This window comes from Balaenoptera musculus, chromosome 4 (genome assembly GCF_009873245.2).
Source record: "Balaenoptera musculus isolate JJ_BM4_2016_0621 chromosome 4, mBalMus1.pri.v3, whole genome shotgun sequence".
NCBI classification, from domain to species: domain Eukaryota; kingdom Metazoa; phylum Chordata; class Mammalia; order Artiodactyla; family Balaenopteridae; genus Balaenoptera; species Balaenoptera musculus.
Window position 1 is genome coordinate 64,024,997 of NC_045788.1, and position 21,729 is coordinate 64,046,725.

The 21,729-nt window shown below is 43.7% G+C and overlaps 1 protein-coding gene across 1 annotated transcript; it reads left to right on the forward strand.

The window, feature by feature from the left end:
- Positions 1-7,011: 7,011 nt before the first annotated feature.
- HRG (histidine rich glycoprotein) lies at positions 7,012-16,550 on the forward strand. Its single transcript, XM_036850714.1, is given in 8 exon segments — positions 7,012-7,200; positions 9,067-9,182; positions 9,946-10,037; positions 11,201-11,304; positions 11,306-11,368; positions 12,367-12,447; positions 14,233-14,334; positions 15,814-16,550. Coding segments are annotated over 8 exon segments (945 nt in total). The 3' UTR covers positions 16,012-16,550.
- Positions 16,551-21,729: the final 5,179 nt, after the last annotated feature.

Here is a 21,729-nt window from a genome sequence, read left to right on the forward strand (position 1 = left end):
TTGGGTTATTGTTGAGTAAAACATAGAGGTTTGGCCTTAAGAGAGAAATTCGGAATCCAATTTCAGTAATAACCAACTAGCCCGAGGAAACCTTGCAGTTGGCACGTAGTTTTAGGTCTGAGGGGACTTAGGACACTATGAAATCTTATCTGGATCTAGGTGTAGTCCTTGTTCTGATATCAGATGCTCTAAATGTCAAACCTGGGTTTGGACAAGCTGCAATTTTTCTTTGGCAACCTTATGTCCCTTTAAGGCTAAAAGCTTTAGCAAGTGGATGATGTCTTCCTGTGAGGAGGCTTGAGGAGGAGAGCAAAGAAGCAAATCATCCACCTGTTGCAACAAAGTAGGACCCCTAGGGAACTTTACATCATCCAGATCAGCCTTCAGGATTTGTAAGAAACAAGAAGGACTCCCAGTATAACCCTGAGGCATTACTGTCCAGGTGAACTGTTTTTCTTCCCAAGTAAAGACAAAAAGGTATTGGCCAGCTTTGTCAACTGGAATTCTAAAGAATGCACTGCATAAATCTATTACAGTAAAAAATTTACTTCTGGTGGGAATGGATGTTAGTAAGGTATGAGCGATAACAATGTTGTTTATTGCTCGGAGGTCCTGGACAAATCTCCACGCTTGGTCCTTAGGTTTTTCCTACTGGTAAAATGGGAGTATGACAGGAGCTAGTACAAGGGACAATGAGACCATGAGTCTTGTAATCTTCTATTATGGGCTTTATGACTTGAAGGGCTTCTTTACAAATAGGGTATTAATTCTGGGAAGAGGTCTTGAGGGATCTTTTTGAATCTTGATGGGAAGTACACTGTGGATTGTGCCCATAAGGAAAATGGTAGCTGATTCAATAGGGACAAATGATCAGTGTTTCCAGAATCTGCTCTACTATTATCAGAGATGGAACAAAAAAAAAGATGTCAAAGGATCATTTAATTCACCTGGTGGATAACTTTGATGACGATTGTCCATTTTCTAGAATTATTTCCCCTTTTTTGGACAAAGACATTCAGGCATGATACTTCTCTAAGAAGTCTCAGCCTAATAAATGAGTAACGGCAGAGGGACTAAGGAGGAAAGTGTGGGTATCTCTCAAAAGGCCTAAACAAAAGGGAATGAGTTCAGAGACAGGAACCTCTTGAGGTTCATTGGAGATCCCCACTATTTGAACTGTTTTAGCACTCCAAGGCATCTATTCTTGCTTTCTTACCTATTAACCAGTCTTTGAACCTTTGTAACTTGTCTGGGATTCTATGTGCCCCGAATGGATATACCCTTACATGTGGGAAGATTTAAAGATTTTGGCTGTCTTCCTTGGAGGTGACTCATCTAGAGTACGAGAGAGCTGGTTTGCCAGATTCTCTAAATCTGGAGTGGACATAGTTTCCCTTCTATCCTGGTCCTTTTTACTAGAAGGGAAAGGTCCCGGTTCAGCCCATTAATAAACATAGAGTTAAAGCCTACCCGGGTGGAATCAACATCTGAAGGAAGACCAGAATCTGAAGCCTACTGTAATATTCATGAACAGGTTCATCAGAGTTTTGTGTGCAAGCCTGAATTTTGTTCCCATCAACAGGCTTTGGAAAAGCGCTAGGAATTGCTTCATAAAGTCGCCTAGCAATTGCCTGAGCTTGATCACATAGTAAATTAGTAGGCTGGATTCCCAGTTGTAATTCTAGAGACCTTTCAGGACTTTCCTAATTAGCGGTTTTCACCCAATGCTGGGCCTGGCCTTCACCAATGAGCATATGAACTAGCTGAGAAAAGTCACAGAAACCAGGTTGATAAGTTTGAACGACTATATTAAATTCCTCAGCAAATCATTGAGATTTTCAGTTTCTTCGGGATGGTCTTTGATTATGGCTTGCATTTCAGCTTTAGCCCAGGTAGTATAAGAAATTAAGGGCTTAGCCTCTGGATCCTCAGAAGACTTCATTTTAAAAAGACAGGTTCTGACAAGTGCAGAGGAAAAGGGAGTGGGGAGAGTTTCAGAGAAAAGGGAAAGTTTGGTAGAAGAATTACTGTGAAGGATTTGAAGGTATAGTGGAGGCATAGGCATGTAGAAAAGAAAGAAGACGGTGCCAGAGGCAGAGCCTGAGACAAAGAAGCCAAGGAAGAAGAGTCTCAGGCTTCAGGAGCCATTTTATCTTTCTTCAATCATTTGCTTGCCTCAGTTAATCTTTTGCAGAGGCAATTTCAGACTCCTGATAATAGTTGGGAAGCCTCAAAATACCAATTGAAATAAGCATTCCACTCAGTTCTGGAAATTTTTGACCTATTGTAGTCCAGTTTTGTTTTTTTTGTTTTTTTATTTTTGGCTGCGTTGTGTCTTTGTTGCTGTGCACGGGCTTTCTCTAGTTGTGGCGAGCGGGGGCTACTCTTCGTTGCGGTGTGCGGGCGTCTCATTGTCGTGGCTTCTCTCGTTGCGAAGCACGGGCTCTAGGCTTGTGGGCTTCAGCAGTTGTGGCACACGGGCTCAGTAGTTGTAGCGCATGGGCTTAGTTGCTCCGTGACATGTGGGATCTTCCCGGACCAGGGCTCGAACCCGTGTTCCCAGCATTGGCAGACGGATTCTTAACCACTGTGCCACCAGGAAAGACCAGTTCAGTTTTAAGGAAATTAAATTTTGTGAATTTCAAAAGTTCCCCACAATGGTCATTGGTATTCTAAATTGTGTTTGGTCAAGTCCGTTTATTTAGTTAGAAATGAACATGAGGAAGGACCCTGGTGTTTAGACATAAAATCATCTGAAGTCCCTGTAGTGGGGGCACCCTCAAAATACTTAGATAACTGGGAGCCCATTTCTTAGAGGTTTTCCTCTAGAGTAAAGAACAATTTTCAAACAGCTCAAATAGCTTACAGAACAAATGGCTCAATTCAAATAGCTTGCAAGCCAATCCCAGCCAGTCTTAAGGAGATAGCTTTGTCCTGAAGGATCTAGACCAAAGGCTTTTTAAAGCCAGTCTCCAGAAGACAGCCATTCCAAAGGAATAGGCCAAAGGCTGAAAAACTCGGCACTGATTCAGAAAAAAATCCCCTGTTCCCGAAGGAATGAGTCAAAGGGTATCCAGCTTCAGGAGAAGCAGCCTTTGTTCCAAAGGGAATAGGCTGAAGGCTAGCCAGTTTCAGTGAAACAGTCTGATCTCAAATCAGACAGAAGTGCCAACTTCACATACAGAACAAGGCCTTAACGAGAAAGAGGAAACCTTCAAATAGATACTGAATAAAGCCTGGAGCTTCAAAAGCAAAGAGGATGTGAGCTCCGATCCAGGAGAAAGCTATACCTTCAAACTCTGGGGTTGGAAAAGCAATGAGCAACAATGGGCTTAATTGTGGATACCACACCTGTTTGCTCACCAACCCTGGAGCTGTTGGGTGTCTTCTCTGGTCCCTGTACAGGCCACCAAAATGTTGACCCGAAACAAATAGACTGCCAGATATTTCTACCGCAAAGATGGGTTAATTTGGGATCAGCAGAGAATTGCAATTTGGGGTCTGCAACCATGGTGAGCCACAGGGAAGTCCCCAAACAACAAGGGAAGGAAAACTCTTATAAAGAGGAAAAGGAAGCTGGGAGGGCTATAGTAAACAGAGCCCATGGCTTTCCATTGGCTGAGCTGTTGCCACGGAAGAAGTCTCTCTTCTTCCTATTGAGCTCTGCTCTTGTCACAGGGCATGAGCGCTCCCCTTCTGGTCTCCCAACTCTATGTAATTGAGGTTTCTGTTAATTATTTACACTGGGCAAAAGCATACTGTGATTCTTTTGATCAAATAAGATGAAAATTGAAGGATATCAAGAGACTGGGATTCATCAGAGTTTCACTCCTCCCTTATTCCATAATTATTTCAACACCAAGTATTGGTCAGATATTGTCTGCACAACCTTCAACTTGAAGGTGGAATTTTTTTTTTTTTTTAGCCTGTCTGAATAGTCTCCAAGTCCCAAGTGAGTTGATAGACTCACTTAACAATGGGGTAGATGGAAGTGACATTTACCTGTGGCCTGTGGTTAATCCTGGAGAGAACCAAACATTGGTCCAAGTTGGGGAACTTTCTGATTCCTTTAAAAGTTGTTTCCCAGAGGAGAAATTAAGGGCCCAGATTATATTTATTCCCAATTTTTTCACTTAAAAATTACATAATATAAAAAAATATATATTATATGTGTGTATATGTATAATATATAGACACATACACATATATGTCTGCAGACATTTACATATACACATATCTTTTGAAGTTGGACAGGTGTTGTGGGCTGCATTGTGTCCCCTCAAAATTCATATACTGAAGTCCTAAACCCCAGTACCTCAGAATGTGACTGTATTTGGAGATAGGGTCTTTAAAGAGGTAATTAGGTTAAAATGAAGTCATTAGGCTGGGCCCTAGTTCACTATGACAGGTGTCCTTATAAGAAGAGGAGATTAGGATACAGATGAGCACAGAGGGAAGACCGCGTGGGGACAGAGATGATGGCCATCTACAAGCCAAGGAGAGAGGCCTCAGTAGAAACCACTCCTCTGACACCTTGATCTTGGACTTCCAGCCTCTAGAATTGTGAGAGATTAACTTCTGTTGTTTAAGCCACCCAGTTTGTGGTACTGTGTTCTGGAAGCCCTAGCAAACTCATACAACAGGGAATGTGCAGATGTAACTATTGTCCTCTCTCCTGGCAGCTGTTTCTCAGAAGAGGCACATATGGCTTGGCATAATTTGTTTAAGAGCAATAGACAATATTCACACCCTATTACTCTTATCTGCCTCCTTTAAGAAGGAAAAATGACGAAGTAGGGGTATTATGTGGTGGCTCTGACCCTATTTCAATCAGGGTCTAGCAAGAAACCCAACACATCACTAGCACTGTATTTGTCTTTCAGGTTCAATAAAGCGAGCGGAAGGGAATTCATGGCTCTGGTGACTACCCCTAGGTCTCAGCACAACAGTAGGTAGGAAAAGCTGATTCTCACCCTCGGTGCCCTTTCCCATCCGCTCAGCGTTCCCATCTCTTTCCCTCCACCAGCATTTAGCTCGCCCAGGGCACTCCATACTGGGTGTGACCAGTGTAGCAATAATAGACAGGCCTCATTAAGGAGCTCAACTTATTGAAACATAAAACGGTTTTGTTCTAATTAATGGCTTTCTCCCCCCTCCAACCTTGGGTTGGAGCTGCTTAGTAACACCTTGGCCAGATTCCATACTAATCCTGTCATTCTAAACTACACTGAAGCTGTCCTGTTTGGATATTTAAAAGCTAGTGTTACTAATATTAAAAGTTCAGTCTCAAATATAATCCGAAACGGGTTTCTTCCCCTTTTAACACTTGGTAAACCAACCTGTGACTCTGGGAAGTGAGGTCTGCTTTCCATACGCCTGTCCCCATTGCTTCTCTCTTCAAACTCTTCCCCTCCGTTCAGGTTCTGTCTAGAGCCTCACCAGTTCCCAGCCTTGGCTGCACATTGGAAAAACTCCCAACACCTGGACCCATCTCCAGAGATCCTGATTTAATTGCTCTGGGGGAGGCCTGGAAGTAAGGATTCTGAAAAGCATCTCGGGTGACTCACCGCAGAGAAGAGAGTGGGGAGGAAGGCAGATGCCGTGTAAGTCACTAGTAGCGGGGATGCAAGCTGGGCTGACTCCCTCTGGTCCTTTCTGATGCCGCTGGGCTCTGCTGGCGTGAGGGATCCCTGCAGGTATGTTGGCTTTTTAGGAGGAGTGAGGGTGGGGGAAGCAGCTTAATCCCAGCCCTGTCCCCCAGTGCTGAGCCCCTCCCCCAATGGTCTAGCCCCTCTAACCCCTTCTCTGGGATGGGCATAGAATGGCTTGACTTCTACCCTCACCACCATCCTCTTCCACATGAACTAATTCTCTTTAGCATACTTTAAGGGTCACAAAGAACTGGAATGACATGAGTGTGCCCCCAACTTCTTCCCAGTCACACTAATTATAATAATAAAATAGCATTATTTATTTAGCACCTGGATCTGTGCTAAGAATCGTATTGGTGACTTTTTATGCATGTTTTCTTACTTAATCATCACACAAGCCTGCCAAGAGATTTTTAAACCCTATTTTATAAACGAGGAAACTAAGGATCAGAGAAGTTTTATAGCTTACCCAGCATCACACAGAAAGAGAGTAACAGACCCAGGGTTGAAATTCAGATCTGACTTCAAAGCGACAGCCTCTCAATCCTTCTCTTCTACCTGAACTCTCTTCCTTTTATGGTGTTAACCATTTAACATGTCTCCTCCCTTCAATAATGCAGCTACATTCTACTGAGGACTTTCAGTGCCACAATCTAAAGAAGGGACTGATGGCGGAGATTTCTGGCTGTCAGATGGAGGAAAACTATTTCTGACTCCACCTCGTATACCAATGCAGGCAGTGCTTACGGTCAAAAACACACTTTGGGGGCTTCCCTGGTGGCTCAGTGGTTGAGAATCTGCCTGCCAATGCAGGGGACACGGGTTTGAGCCCTGGTCTGGGAAGATCCCACATGCCGCGGAGCAACTAGGCCCGTGAGCCACAACTACTGAGCCTGCGTGTCTGGAGCCTGTGCTCCGCAACAAGAGAGGCCGCGACAGTGAAAGGCCCGTGCACCGCGATGAAGAGTGGCCCCTGCTCGCCGCAACTAGAGAAAGCCCTCGCACAGAAACGAAGACCCAACACAGCCACAAATAAATAAATAAATTAATTAATTAAAAAAAAAAACACACTTTGGATCTGCTACCTACTAGAAATATCCAGATTTGTGCAGATCACAGTTTCACCCACTCACTGGTGGCATGTTTCAACTTTCTGTCCCCAGGACCCACTAATCATTTACAGCGTGTTGACCGATATTTGAACCAGGGGTCAAGGTGAACATACCCAGTTACATAACAAAAATGTATAAAGACTTTGTTTAATCAATTGTGTGTTTATGTGTGTGTGTTTTAGAAAATCTGTATAACCTTCTCTGCTGTGGTATCCCAGAGTAAGGAATGGTTTTCACATTTTAACAAAATGAAGTTACTCACTGCAGCACTGTTTTTCATCCTTTTGATCCCACGGCAGCGTTCCTGTGCTGTGAGTCCCACAGGCTGCGATGCTGCTGAGCCCGTGGCTGGGAAAGCTCTAGACCTGATCAGTAAAGGACGGGGGGATGGCTACCTTTTCCAGTTGCTGCGGGTCGCTGATGTGCACTTGGACAAAGTGCTGTGGAGCTGCCCATGGCAGAGCTGAGTGGGGAGATGGTGTACCAGGGGCAACTGAGACTCTAGCCCCTAAGCCTGCTGCTTTGCACAGTGGATTGGCTTTGGGCAGGGTTGTCTGTTTCATTTGTGGGCTGCTCTGACTGTTCTTTTTTCCTTCAGATGAATGTTTGTTACTAGTATGTCCTTCACTATGAATCAGCCTGTAAGTACTTGTAAACACTTATGCAGAGCCCAGTCAAAGGCTCAGTACTATAAGAGAAAGATTAGAATAAACTGTGGGACTTTCTCTCAAGGAAATAATAATCAGCTCACATGCACATATATGTGAACTGCATAAGATGGGATATATTCAAGTGACCAAGTGAGTGGTATAGATGCTGGAGTGATCTCATAAAAGAACTATTACGATGGGATGGGAAGAGGCTTCCTTTGCGTCCTGAAGGATGAGCAGGATTTGAATAGGACGGTGGCCTGTGTAATGGCCTTCCAGGAGAATGCCAGGCATACCGCCTCTATGTGGGTAGGGGATCAGGAAGGAAGGTGTTAGGGAGAAGCGGAACAAAAGCAGTGGGGTTCCAGTAGTTCTCTGTGGGCTTTGGAGCAGCTATCACCTTGGAAGAGAGACTGTAGGCTTGAAGAAAGCAAGCCTACTGTTTTCACTTAAGTTATATGCTTATTCGGAGTGCATTTGAGGGCTTGGTAGAGATTATGGAGGGAGTTCTGCTTCTCCACCACCACGCCAGAAATAACCTACCCTTTGGTGGAACCACTGAAATCAGGGAGGCGAGACCATGGGGCACCAAAGAGGACAAGCAGAGATATTTATACTTGTTACAGTGTTAGAAACCAAGGCCTTAAAGGTTACACAGAACGAGAGTGGAGGGATTTAGGATTCCACTAGCAATCTGATTACCAGTAGTCCCCTTCCAGGCTCTCTGCCACGCGTGTAGGACGCAGGATGCCTCAGCACAGTGCGACCTCTGAGTGGCAGTGGGGAAGGTGTGGGGGTGGGGGGGGCGGATTTCCCTGCGCCTGGGAAGATAGGGGCCGGAGCAGGGACACAACTAGGAGCTACTTCACACGTTCAGGAATGAGGACATGAGGAGCAGCCCCAGGCAATGGGAATTAGGGCAATGAGAGTAAAGAAAAGACATGAGACGTTTCAAAGAAAGACCATTAAAGGCTTGGGGACAGCACATTCTTTAAGACAAAGACTAAGGCAATAAATAATTAATGGTGCCACTGACCAGACAAAAGAAGTTGAGAGAGGGAGCTGGTTTGTAAGAGAAGAGACTGAATTTAGCTTTGGGCAAGTTGACACCAAGACAAGAAATCTGAGACTTCCTTGGCGGTCCAGTGGTTAAGACTCTGCGCTTCCACTGCAGGGGCACGGGTTTGATCCCTGGTCAGGGAACTAGGATCCTGCAAGCCACGCGGTGCAGCCAAAGGGGAAAAAAGTCAATCTGTATTTTTTAAAAAAGACAAGAAATCCAAGTTCAGGAGTAGAGCTGGATGAGAGGACACGACTGCATATACAGATTGGAGGCCGTGATGTGACTGTCAGCACTTATATTCTAGGCTTGTACCGTCAACACCTCCGCCCAAATCAACACTGCTTTTTAGTGATTGCTTTTTAAAGTTCAAGGGCAGAAGCAACATTGTGACCAGTTAAAAAGAGCATTCGGAAGTAACTCCCTGAAGCGTTTTATTAAATAAATAGATCAAATGACACAAAGGTAGGACATCTGCAATGACTTGGAGAGGAGCAGGAATTCTATTTAACAAATAAAAAGATTGTTTTTTTTTTGAAAAAGCTCTGGGCTCCCACATGCTACCCACCCATTGCTTTCTTGGTATTCCCCAGGGATCCACAGCTGTCTATTATTTAGTCTTGGATGTGAAAGAATCTGACTGTTCAGTCCTATCCAGGAAACACTGGGATGACTGTGAGCCAGCTGTTTCTATACGTCCATCTGATACCATAAGTAAACAGGGTACCATTCCTCTCCTCTTAGCGTTCTTGACTTCTGTCTATTGTGCTTGCCCAGAGTGGCTGCACACCCGGGCTAACACTGTGAAAGAATAAGAGCAGCTTCTGCCTCTTGGCTCATGAAGACTATGTTGACCTCGAGTAATATTTTCTTGAGAGCTATACCTCGGAACCCAGTTCAAGAAAAGTCAGTGGGCCCTGTAGTCCCATGTGATAGCATGACCAGCTGTGAGACCTTGAGCAAATCACCTAACGTCTAAGAACCTATGAACTTGTAGCCGTGTCCTATGAATACTGGTCCCACTAACAGAAATGGCCAAAGGGATTAGTTGCAGTCACCATGAGGAATAGGGTCTTGTTCTGCACGTTGCACGTGCGTACTCAGAGCCCAGGCTCCCTGCCACAGGAGGAGGACACAAAGATGAAAGAGCACAGATATAAGATTTCAAATCCAGAAAATAAGATGTTTACATACCCAGGGGTTTTAGCATTTTTTTCCCTTGCAAATATGTGGGATATGGCCATGATCTGTTTCAACAGTTTCTCCATGGTTCTCATGAGGGTTTTGGATGCTTATAGCATCCAGATCACAGAAATATGCTAAGAAAATACAGGTTTTTGAGAGGGGGTTTGGTGAGAGAAAGCACAGACAAATTTCAAATGGTTAGTAGGAATATGGTGCCTCACTTTTTTGTTCCCTCGTGTCAACCTGAGGAAAGCAGTAGGCAATAACATAAACCCCTCTTTCTTGCAGGTGATTGGACAATGTAAGGTAATAGCTATAACACGTTTGGATGGGTCTCAGAATCTTAGAGTGAATGACTTTAACTGCACCACAAGTTCTGGTATGATCATCTGTTAAAATGCTAATTAATTCTAATTAATACAAAATTCAGTCTTACAGTGGTATCATCATATAAGACTATGAAGTACATATCAGAAATGGTTCCTGCCCTTGTGGACGTATTATTACTTGCTCTCCTGAGAAGAGAAGAGAGAGGGTTTTTCCTATTATTGGCACACCTTCTTTTAAATAAATTCAACATATAAAAATAGAAATTTACAAGAGGCTGTATGGCATCATCGTAGAGAACATAAGCTCTGGGGTCAGATTTGTTTGAGTTTAAATCCCAACCTTATCACTTACCAGTTGTGTGGTCTTGAGGGCAAGTTACTTAACCTCTTCAAGCTTTCCTCCTTTGTAAAATGAGGATAACAATAACATTATCCCTCTGGTTCCTTCTCAGAATTAAATAAAATTGCCTGTGTAGTACACTTTGCAAAGTACTTAGCACTCAAGTATTGCCATCAACATCTGAAAGTTATGTATGTTCACAAAGCAGTTATACAAAGGATGTATTATCTCCTTTAATCTCACAACAAGACTATGAAGTAAAGATTATGATACTTTCTATCTTAGAGATAAAATAACTGAGCCTCAAAGAGATTCAATGACCTGGCCCAGTGAACACAGCCAAAGTGTGGCAAAGTCATGACCTTATACCACCGGTGTTGACTCTAAATTCCATGCTCTTTTAATTCACTTTTTCAAAAAGAATTATCACAGAACTTCTTTTAAAATAATTAATCTTAACATGTTTCAACATACAAAAATTTAATAGTCAGCAGCTCCCTCAGGAGGTTGCCTTAAAGAAAGATTGAGCTGTACCTTCTCCTCTCTCTGTTAACAATGCCTCTCTCTCGTTGGCAGAGACAGGTAGAGGTCATCAAAATATTAGCGCGTTATGAGTGATGGGGGTGGGGGCCTCGTGAATAAGGGTCACAACAGAGACTTGAGCATCGGAAGGATCTGGGTTTAAGCGGCTTGGCTGCTGATTGGCTGATTTGATCTTGGACAAGTTACTTAGCCTCCCCAACCCTCAATTTGTCCATCTATAAATTGGAAGCTATTGTTATTCTTGCTGCCATGCTTATATGTGTTAAGTCCTGGCATTGACATTGCTGTTTCCAACCCAGTAACCGCAAAGCTGCCAACTACTTTCTCCAGTCTCTTCGGCACTGGTCGATACTGAAGACCGCCCAGTACTCTCAAATTTCTTTGAGGATACTGAGCTCTACAGAAAACAAGCTGACAAAGCCCTGGAGAAGTACAAAAAGGGAGAATGGTGACTTTGCTTCTTTCAGAGTGGACAAAGTGAAGAGGGTTGCAAGAGTTGTGAATCACCACTAACGTTTAGCTAGAGTCTGAGGGCCCAGGCTCCAACCTGGCAGGTGCAAACTCAGCGGCACTGTCCCTCTCCGCTGGCCTCACTCGGCCAGCTGCCTTTTAAATTGAGACTCCTGTTGCAGCCTCAGCAGAGAGGCAGCAGATACCATAGAACTGCCCTCCTTCAGTTCTTTAGTCTTTGGAGTTGGGGTGTGTGGATCTGAATATCTAACAGAGAAAAGGGAAAACCCAAACAAGGAAGAGGGAAAGACAGAAGAAAGAGCATAATAAGATGATGCGAGTCATTAAAATCATCGGGTCCTAACCTCCTTGTGTTACAATGGAAGACTGAGGCTCAGAGTGCCTATCTCACCACACCCAGTGGTGTAGCTCGAGTGGGGCAGTTATGCCTCCCAGTCCAGGGACCGAAGTGCTTCCCACCCAGAGGGGTCTTGTAGAGCAGCTAGTTGATGTCTGTTGTGCGTTTTGAAAATGCGAAGTTAAATAGATCATGGTGCATCCAAGCAATGGCATGAATACAACGTAATTACTAAAAACAACGTTTTGGATGTATATGCACTGGAAAGTGTTTCAAGATACATTGCTAATGGAAAAAACAGGTTACAGAACAATACTTAGACTATGATCCCATTTATGTTAAATAATTAGATATATGTGTATATGTGCAACATATTTAGGAAAAGGCTTGAAGGAAAAACTCATCAAGTGGATGACAATGGTACCTCTGAGAAGGGGAGGCTGGGGTGCAGGAAGGGTGATTTTTCACACTGTGCTTGATTATGTCTGTGTTATTTGAACGTTTCAATGAAATAGTATTCACCTTATCACTTACGTGATAAATATTTTAAAGGCAGAGACCATCAGAAAAATGGCACATATTGGGGATTTTGAATCCTCATAGTGTTATATTGTATATTGGATCATAGGTATCCACTGTCTTTTTTACTTTTTATGTCCCGAAACTGCTTGGATTCAGTTTGTTCTAGAGAGGAGGGGAAAGAACCAATTACTACCTGGACTTCTCTGTGAGGAACTGCTCCAGTCACCACTTTCCCAGGCACTCTCATGTGAGTATAATCAGCCTCTGTGAAATACTAGGTAACATTTAGAGACCACTTACTATGGGCCAGGCAACTTTCTAAGTGCTTTACATATGTGACCTTATTAACCCACCACCGCCCTATGAAGTAGGTACTATTTTTATTCCCGATTTACAGATGGGGAAACTGAGGCACAGAGAAGTTAAGTGAATCATGAGAGTATCATGTATATTATAGAATTATGTATGCTATATACCTCAACTTAACACCAGGTTCTTTACCCATTAGGATTAAAGACTTAGCTAAAACTAATAACTTGCTTGTATTAAGAACTGACACCCAAGGGTGCTTTCATTCACTTCACCTCGTTTACTCCACTCAGTGACCCCATTTGACAAACGAGGAGGTAACTGAGGCTCAACAGAGGGTCCTGCCTGATGTTCACAACTGAGCTGAGGTTAGAATCCAGTCCTCCAGTTGCTCAGTCAATGGGATTGCTCCCCTAGTCACTTATACTTTGATACTCAGGTACCTGCAGGAAGATCTCCTTAATAACACTCAGCATTTGTATGGTGACTTACAGTTTACAAAGCACACATATTACTGCCTCGTTGGAGCCCTGTGACAACCCCTCTGAGGAGAAGCAAGTGTTTGCCTCCATTTCCCTGGAACAAGATGGCCTAGAAGTTTAAACACTTGCTTGAGGGCACTTAGCTAGGAAGTGTTAGGACACAGGATTTTAATGGTGGCCTTTTGATGTCAAGTCCAGGATTTTTCTGAGGTTTAATAACACATTCTCCAGGATGGAAAGAAAGGAGGCATTCATTCGTTCCTTCTCTCACTGTTCAACTTTTCAACCTCAAGCAGTTCTAGAATCCTGCTTAATAGCTACCAGGAAAGACACCCCGCCTCCTCCACTCCCATCCCCAACAAACCCCTATCTTGGTGTAGGTAATGCAAACCCAGTAGAGAAACATGGCAGCTGGAGAAGAGGAGCTCAGTGCTAAGTGTTTTCCAGCATTATCTCGTTTAATTAAGCCTTCCCACAACCTGTGGATAGTTAGCATGTACTCACTTTACAAAGACAAATCCAGAAATTTTATGTAACTTGCTTAAACTCACAACTAGTAAATGGCAAAGCCAAGATTAACATAGGGCTGTTTGACTCCAAAACTGTACTCAGAACCTCAATGCTTAACAGTCTCTTCTAAAAAACGAGTTTTCTTCTTTTCCTAGTCTAACCTTGACAGCTGGGTATTGGGGCCTCTGGGGCATAGGAGTGCCAGCCAGTTGTAGCCTCAGTACCTAGGGTAGGGCCAGCAGACAGTCACTTTGACAGGGTCTGTGCAAACCCACTTTTATACTGGCTCCCTTCTTCCCAACACTTTCCTCCAAGGGGCCGGTTAAGGTTGTGCAAATCCCTCTTCTACACCACTCTTCACACTCTCTAAACACAGGCAACTCAGGTCTTCATGCAGAAGGTTGGGCTAAAGGCAAGGTATCAATGATGCAGAGTTCCTCCTACAGCCCATGGGGAAGCCCAACGCAGGTGACCACTCATGGAAGGGAACCACTACAACTCGGAATGAAACCCTTCAGAACCTACACTTTCCCCAAAGTGTTGACTAGGAAAAATGGTTAAATAGCTGATGGAGATATTTGATAATATTACCCTGATTTTTCGAAAGCCTGTTTTCCTTTCTCAAATGTCTGGAAGTTCACAACAAGAGCTGTGCACCTTCATACCACCTGCACACACACACACTCAAATACACACACACAGACACTAACAGGTTTATCTCTTCTTTATAGATCTTTGGATTCTGCAGAGCAGATTTGTCCTATGATGTAGAAGACTCTGACTTGGAAACCCCAAAAGACATTGTCATAAACTGTGAAGTTTTCAATCTTAAGGCGGGTTGCTTAAGTAGCCTTTGTCATGAGCAGTGCCAATCTAAGTGATATTTTCACACATATAGTGTATTTTGTTCTTATGGCTGTTGGTGTGTATTGTGTGTGTGAGAGAGAGAGAGACAGAGACAGAGACAGAGAGAGACAGAATGGGGAGAGGGAGAGAGAGAGATGTTGGATGAGGGATGAGGGGGAAGAGAAATACAGAGAGAATAGGCCCCTGGGAAAGTACAATTGCTAATATGACACAAAATGTATGAATTTTTCCCCAAGAACTGAGGGTAAGATTTGCCAGAAAAGTAAAATCATGATCAATTCAATCAACCTCTAATGAATTTGAAAGTGGCCCTTGTAGTCAGGATTCCAGTGCTGACACTTAATAATTCCTAGCTTTTATTATTAGGCATAGAACCTAAGAAGAATGAATTAGCCTAAAATTTACTATATATAGGTATATGAAATAAGATTCAAAACAATATTTTACATATGTCCCAGAAAGTTTTGTTCTGTACCAAGATATTCTTCACAGTATTTTTTACATCAGCAAAAAAAAAAAAAAAAACCTGAGTATAATCCAAATGTCCATGTACCAACCCTCACCCCCAAAATGGAGGGGGCAGGCTTGTCACCATGAACATGGCTCCACAAGTGCAAAGAGGTAAGCGCTCATCCTTTAGGAGTAGGAGATGTTTGTACCATAAAGCCTCAACTCTTGAGACTATAAATTACAAAGCACTAGTTTTCCGAAGGTTGATCTATAGATGAGTATCATTTTATAATGTAATTTCACCAGATTATGTTGAAATGAGAAGAATAATAATAAGGAAAGTTTTCATAATACAACATTTATTCCATCTAAAGGAGTTTCCTTTACTGTGAGATTAACTTTCTGACTCTTGTGTTATCAAAGTATAATTCCTATTGTGAAATAATAATGGTGGTAGATGATAGTTTTGTTCATATTTTAAATGCCAAGTTGGCTAGATAAGAATTCAAGGAACCATTTTTTGGGGTCTCCTATTTTTTTTTTTTAAATTACATTCTTTTTTTTAATTAATTAATTAATTAATTTATTTTTGGCTGTGTTGTGTCTTCGTTTCTGTGTGAGAGCTTTCTCTAGTTGCGGCAAGCGGGTGCCACTCTTCATCGCGGTGTGCGGGCCTCTCACTATGGCGGCCTCTCTTGTTGCGGAGCACAGGCTCCAGATGCACAAGCTCAGTAATTGTGGCTCACGGGCCCAGTTGCTCCGCGGCATGTGGGATCTTCCCAGACCAGGGCTCGAACCCGTGTACCCTGCATTAGCAGGCAGATTCTGAACCACTGTGCCACCAGGGAAGCCCCTATTTTTTTTTTTTTGAAGCCCCTATTTTTAAAATTAGTTGTGGAATCCAAAAGTCTGGAAGCCATTGGTGTAAATTAAATTAAACATCTAACTTCTTTTGTGTTACATGATGATATTCACTCTTCTGTGTCCTTCACCAGGAACATATAAACATCAGTGGTGTGAAGCATCGTTTGGGCCTTCCCCTCCACTCTGGTGAGCATGAGCGTTCTCCTGCTGGCAGGCCTCCATTTAAGCCCAATGGATCTAGAACTCACCATAATCCCCACAAGTCACATAACTTTAGATGCCCACCTCTTCTAGAAGACAAAAATTACTCAGACAGTCCACCATTTTGAGCAGGAGTTCCTCTACCATTGCCCCCTCCAGGGTCAAGATGCCATCACCCTCATTTTGACACCAGTGGGACCCATGGGGCCCCTCATAATCATAGTTCTGGTGAGTGCCGTCCTCACAGACACCATCCCCATGGACATCGTCCCCATGAACACCATCCCCATGGCCATGATTTCTATGACCATGGACCCTGTGATCCACCACCCCATAGCCAAGGTCCCCAAGACCACCATCGCTGAGGCCATGGCCCACCACCTAGGCACTCAGAAGAAAGACGTCCAGGTAAAGGACCTTCCATTGGAGACAAATTGAATATGTTCACTGACTCCCTCCACTAAAGAAAGGTGAAGTTCTGCCTCTTCCCGAAGCAAGTTTTCCCAGCTTCTCATTGCCAAACCACAATAATCCCCTACAGCCAGAGATTCAGGCCTTCCCCCAATCAGCCTCTGAATCATGTCCAGGAGAATTCAAGAATGAGTTTCTACAAATCTCAAAGTTTTTTTGCATATACAGTTCCAAAATAAAATCTGATTCCTGAACTTCCCTGGTGGCACAGTGGTTAAGAATCTGCCTGCCAATGCAGGGGACACGGGTTTGATCCCTGGTCTGGGAAGATCCCACATGCCATGGAGCAACTAAGCCCGTGTGCCACAACTACTGAGCCCGCAGGCCACAACTACTGAAGCCCACGTGCCTAGAGCATGCTCCACAACAAGAGAAGCCACCACAATGAGAAGCCCGCACAGCGCAACGATGAGTAGCCCCCACTTGCCTCAACTAGAGAAAGCCCGTGCACAGCAACAAAGACCCGACGCAGCCAAAAATAAATTTTAAAAAAAGTAATAATAAAAAAATAAGTAAAATCTGATTTCCTTGATGGGAAAAATGAATCATGTCCTAGATTAGAAACATAAATAAAATGTGACCAGTAATAAATGCAAAATGGCAAGTTATTTTAACCTTATTTTCATACTCAACATAGGGCGAAATGTGAGTGGGAGTGGAAATGGCATGAGAAGAGAGAGACAAATGGAAAGGAGAGGAAAGATCTCAGCACTACAGATTAGAAGTTAAGTCCAACACTGGCTACTACATCACTTGAGGCAAATCTCTGATCCTCAGAATTTCTTTCTTCCTGAACTTAACTCCTTTAATTCTAGCGTCTTTCCTCTGCCAGTACTTATGCTGAGGCTGGGCCTACCAAGAAGGAATGCATTATCACTTAGAGGATTATTCTTATAAAAGCGACCCAAATTCTCTTCCACTTGTTATTTCCAGCCCATTTGTGTTTTGGAACAAATTAATTTCTATTTCAGGTTGATGTCCTAACTGAGCTATGGGAAATTTAACCTCAGTCCTTCCTGGAGTTCCTGCTACTCCCCACACGAAGTGGTGCCAGAGTTTTACTCCCATAGTGTCAAGGTGTTTGGGCGGTGGGCATGAGAAGGAGGTCTGATTCTTCATCGCTAATCCACCAGGTGCCCCGGCTGAGGGATGCTTACTGCCCCGTTCACATCTCTCTTTAGGTCTCGTTTATCTGCTTCTTCTGCACCAAACTGGGACACAGGAGTCTCCGTAAGATGACTAATGGACGTGACTGCCAAGAGACACCATATGGCTGGTCTCTCCCTGAGATCTTGCTGCCTCCAAGCTACAGTCCCAGAAAGCAGGACAGAGGTGTCCTCTGCTTCACAAGTCCTCTGTTCTTCTCTTATCTTCTCCCCAGGCTAGGGACTCTCTAGTCTCAGATAACTCCTCTTTATTCGTTTTTGCTGCCAAAAGACTCCTTTCTCACACTCGAATCCTCTTTCTTTTTCCTTCTTCCCAAATCAAGTCTCAAGCATTTAGACATAGGCTAATAAGACTTTAGATTCTCTCTACCTGACTTAGTGAAGCAGTTTCAGGTGTGTGGTGTTGGCAGAAGGTAGATTCTAACCGCGGGGCTGAGGGGTGGGTGGGGGGCGGGGTAGGAAAGAAAGCTAAGGGTGAAAGCAACTAAGTTCTTAGACCGGGAAGGAGGAGAAACGCGCGAAGATGGAGAAGCTGAAGTTGGGAGAGTGAGGGGATGGCTGAAGGTGCACGGTCCACGAGTTGGAAAGGAATACACGGCTGATCACGGTGGTGTTTCAAGTGAAGACTCAAAAACAGTGTTTTCGAACCTAAGTTTGTGTGCCTGACACAAGCCAAAAAAAAATGTCAGAGTTTGGATCAGAGAAAGGTTTATTAGTTGAGGAGGCGCCAGCGTGGAAGATGGGACTTTTCTCAAATTTATCTTCCTGGCTGGCCGGGGTACAAGGTTCTGAAAGGCAAAAAAGTAAAGGGGAGGGGATCTTTGTGATTTTCGCTTCCTGATAAGACCTCAGTTGCAGACATCCTGGCGCCATCTTGTGACTCGATGTGTTCTTGGTGACTGTGATTGATCTGTGTGTTCCTGCAAAGCAGATTAGTCAATTGTGGTCTTGTGATCCCTTAACTTCTTTCTAGGAGAGAGCAGCAGCGATGGTTGAGGCATTTTATTATTTCTTAGAGCCTTCGTGATGGTTTAGGAGTTTCAATTCTTAATTGACCCTCCCAGGGTCATCAATTTTAAGCCCGCTTGGAGCCAGCTGGTTAAAGCCACAGGACAGTTTGGGGTCATAAATCAAGGCATTAGTTTAAACTAACAGTCATGGATAAGATTATGTTGGACTTGATTTTCCTTTCTCTGCATTCCCTCACTTCCCTAGTTAGTAACTGTTTGAATCTGCTCTTTGGGACTCGGGGAAGGTCTAGGAGACTAAAGCCTTTTTACAAACAAGAGGCAGGCAGAGGACATGCGGTGGGGGTCTGGTCCTGGGAAGGCCCAAAGGGTGCTGTTCAGTTACAACTGGACTTGGCAGTGTATACAGGTGTATAACTGATAGGAAAGAGTGTGACTTTGAAGGACACTGATCTGAGTTCTAATCCCAGTCCCACAATTTACTAATTATAACAAACACTAAAGAAGCATTCATATACTTTTTAGCTATCATATGACAACAACAACAAAAATCTAGAAAAGGAGCAATCAATGGTATATTGTCTAAACCTCTAGAACAATGTAAGATCCCTAAAGTAAGTAGGAATCCTTTCTTACCCCATTATTCACCTGTAGCAACTATTTGCATATTATGAATGCATTTAATTGAAATGAATTGAGAGCATTCAATCCTATGTTTTCCAGGAAATAGTTTTAATAACTCAAGCAATATTTGTGAAAGGACTTAATAAAAATTATAAAACACTGCTCAAATGCTTCTGTGGGTTATTAAGCTATGTGTTTTTTTGGTCTTCCTGGATTTCACCTTTTTCCACTCCCTGTGTCCACGCCTTCATGGAGGAATGTGATTCTGCAGGGCTGGCATTCAGCAGGTGCCACCCTAGTTGTCTATGGCTGGTGACTCTTCTCACTGGTTGTCGTATCTGGTCTGATTGGTCAGTGCTTTTGTCATATTAGTTATTGAATACTTAGAGTATCAATACTGTGGCTCCAGGAAATGAAGTCTAGCTGTATTCCAAGGAGGAAAGGAAAATGGGTTGCCACCATTACTATTTTTTAGAGAAGAAAGATGAGGCCCAAAGACGTTTAATTCCTTTCTTAGGATCTTACAGTCAGTAAATTGTGGGTCTGGGATGACAACCCAGATCAGCCTCCTCCAAAGTCACATTCTTTGCTACTTATTTTATTTCCTGTATACACTGCCAAGTCCTGTGTTTTTAAATTTTTTGTCAGTTTTATTGAGAAATAATTGACATACATCACTGTGTACGTTTGTGTTCTGCATGATGCTTTGATATACATAATTGTGAAATGTAGGTTTAGTTAACATCCATCATCTCATATAGATACAATTTAAAAAAAAAGAAAAAAATTCTTGCGACGAGAACCCTTAGGATCTACTCTTAACGACTTTCCTATGTATCACACAGGAGTGTTAGCTATATAGTCAGTCACCATGCTGTGCATTACAGCCCTAGTACTTATTTATCTCATAACTGAAAGTTTGTGTCTGTTGAGCACCTTCCTCCAAGTCCGGTTTTTGAGACTTCACTTGAAACATCACCGTGATCAGCCTTGTATTCCCTTCCGAGTCCTCCTGGACTGTGCACCTTCAGTCACCTGCTCACTCTCCCAGCTGCAGCGTCTCCATCTTTGCACATCTCTCCTTCTTCCCAGCCTAAGAACTTACCTAAGTCTCTTTCACCTCTAGCTTTTTTTTTCCTACACCACCCCCGACCCCGCCTCAATACACACACATACTGGAATCTACCGTCTGCCATCACCATGCACCTGAAACCACTTCAGTAAATCAGGCATTCTTAACCAGCCCACTCTAAATGTGTTTATAATTTATAAGAACTAATTACCAGGCCCTGTACATATCTTAACTCATTCACTCCTTAAAAAAAAAAAAAAAAAAAACTCATGAAGATACTATTCTACATTTAACAGAGGAGGAAACTGAAGCTCAGAAAGGTTATATGACCCTGACTTGCTCAGGATCACAGAGCAATTAAGGAGCAGAGCTAGATTGGAATCAAGGTTGGATTACTGTCAAGTGAAATGTTCCTGCCACTCCACTGCAAGGCCACCATTCAGCCCACATTGACCCCTCTTTTCCAAGGGCTCTCAGGGAGACTGAATTGCCAAGCTAGAGACCCTATCAACAACAAAGAAGTCGAACACCTTTTTGGTGGGGGAGAAGGATAAGACTTGAGGGCAAACATCTGCTAGGGGCTAGCCCTTGTCTTTAACCTACTCTTAGACCACCTCTCCCCGAAGAGTCCATCTTTCTCAGACAGGTGGCGGAGGCTTAGTAGTGAAAGACACCAAGCCAGAAGCAAGGCCTGGGGATGCAGGGCTTCACCCAACCCATCTCTTTTTTTTTTTTTTTTTTTTAATTTATGGCTGTGTTGGGTCTTCGTTTCTGTGCGAGGGCCCTCTCCAGTTGTGGCAAGCGGGGGCCACTCCTCATCGCGGTGCACGGGCCTCTCGCCATCGCGGCCTCTCTTGTTGCGGAGCACAGGCTCCAGACGCGCAGGCTCAGCAACTGTGGCCCACGGGCCCAGCCACTCCGCGGCATGTGGGATCCTCCCAGACCAGGGCTCGAACCCGTGTCCCCTGCATTGGCAGGCGGATTCTCAACCACTGCGCCACCAGGGAAGCCCCAACCCATCTCTTCTTATGCTTCTCCTCTCTCCTCCACCCTAGGGAGCATTTTCCTTTCTAGAACTAAAGCAAGTGAGTGGAGAGAGGCTGGCTTGACCACAGACCAGAAAGGATGTCCATATTTTATTTTTAGTTGCACCAATATCCTGGTGTGGGACCCCCCCAGCACTCACTACGTCACTGTGCATGGGCTCCCCGGGCACGCAATATGATTGCTGGCAGCTTGCTTCTCTGCAGCTAGAGAAGTTAACATGCAGAGCAATTTTATTGAAAGGTGTCTGCACATTGTATCTACAGTTGCATTGTTGCCACATGCCGTGACCTTCATAAATGGCTTTGGGAAAGTCACAAGGGAATAACGGAGGTAGTTGGTGTTTTTTTCTCTTCATTAGAGTCTGCTCTGATTTGCTAGACAAAGTTGTGCAATCATCAGGAAATGTGCTCTGTGCTCCCACATGCTCCCCAAATGCAAACAAGCAGGTCAACAACCCCAGTGTTGTAATGTTTCAGCCTGAAATCTGCTTGGATTACC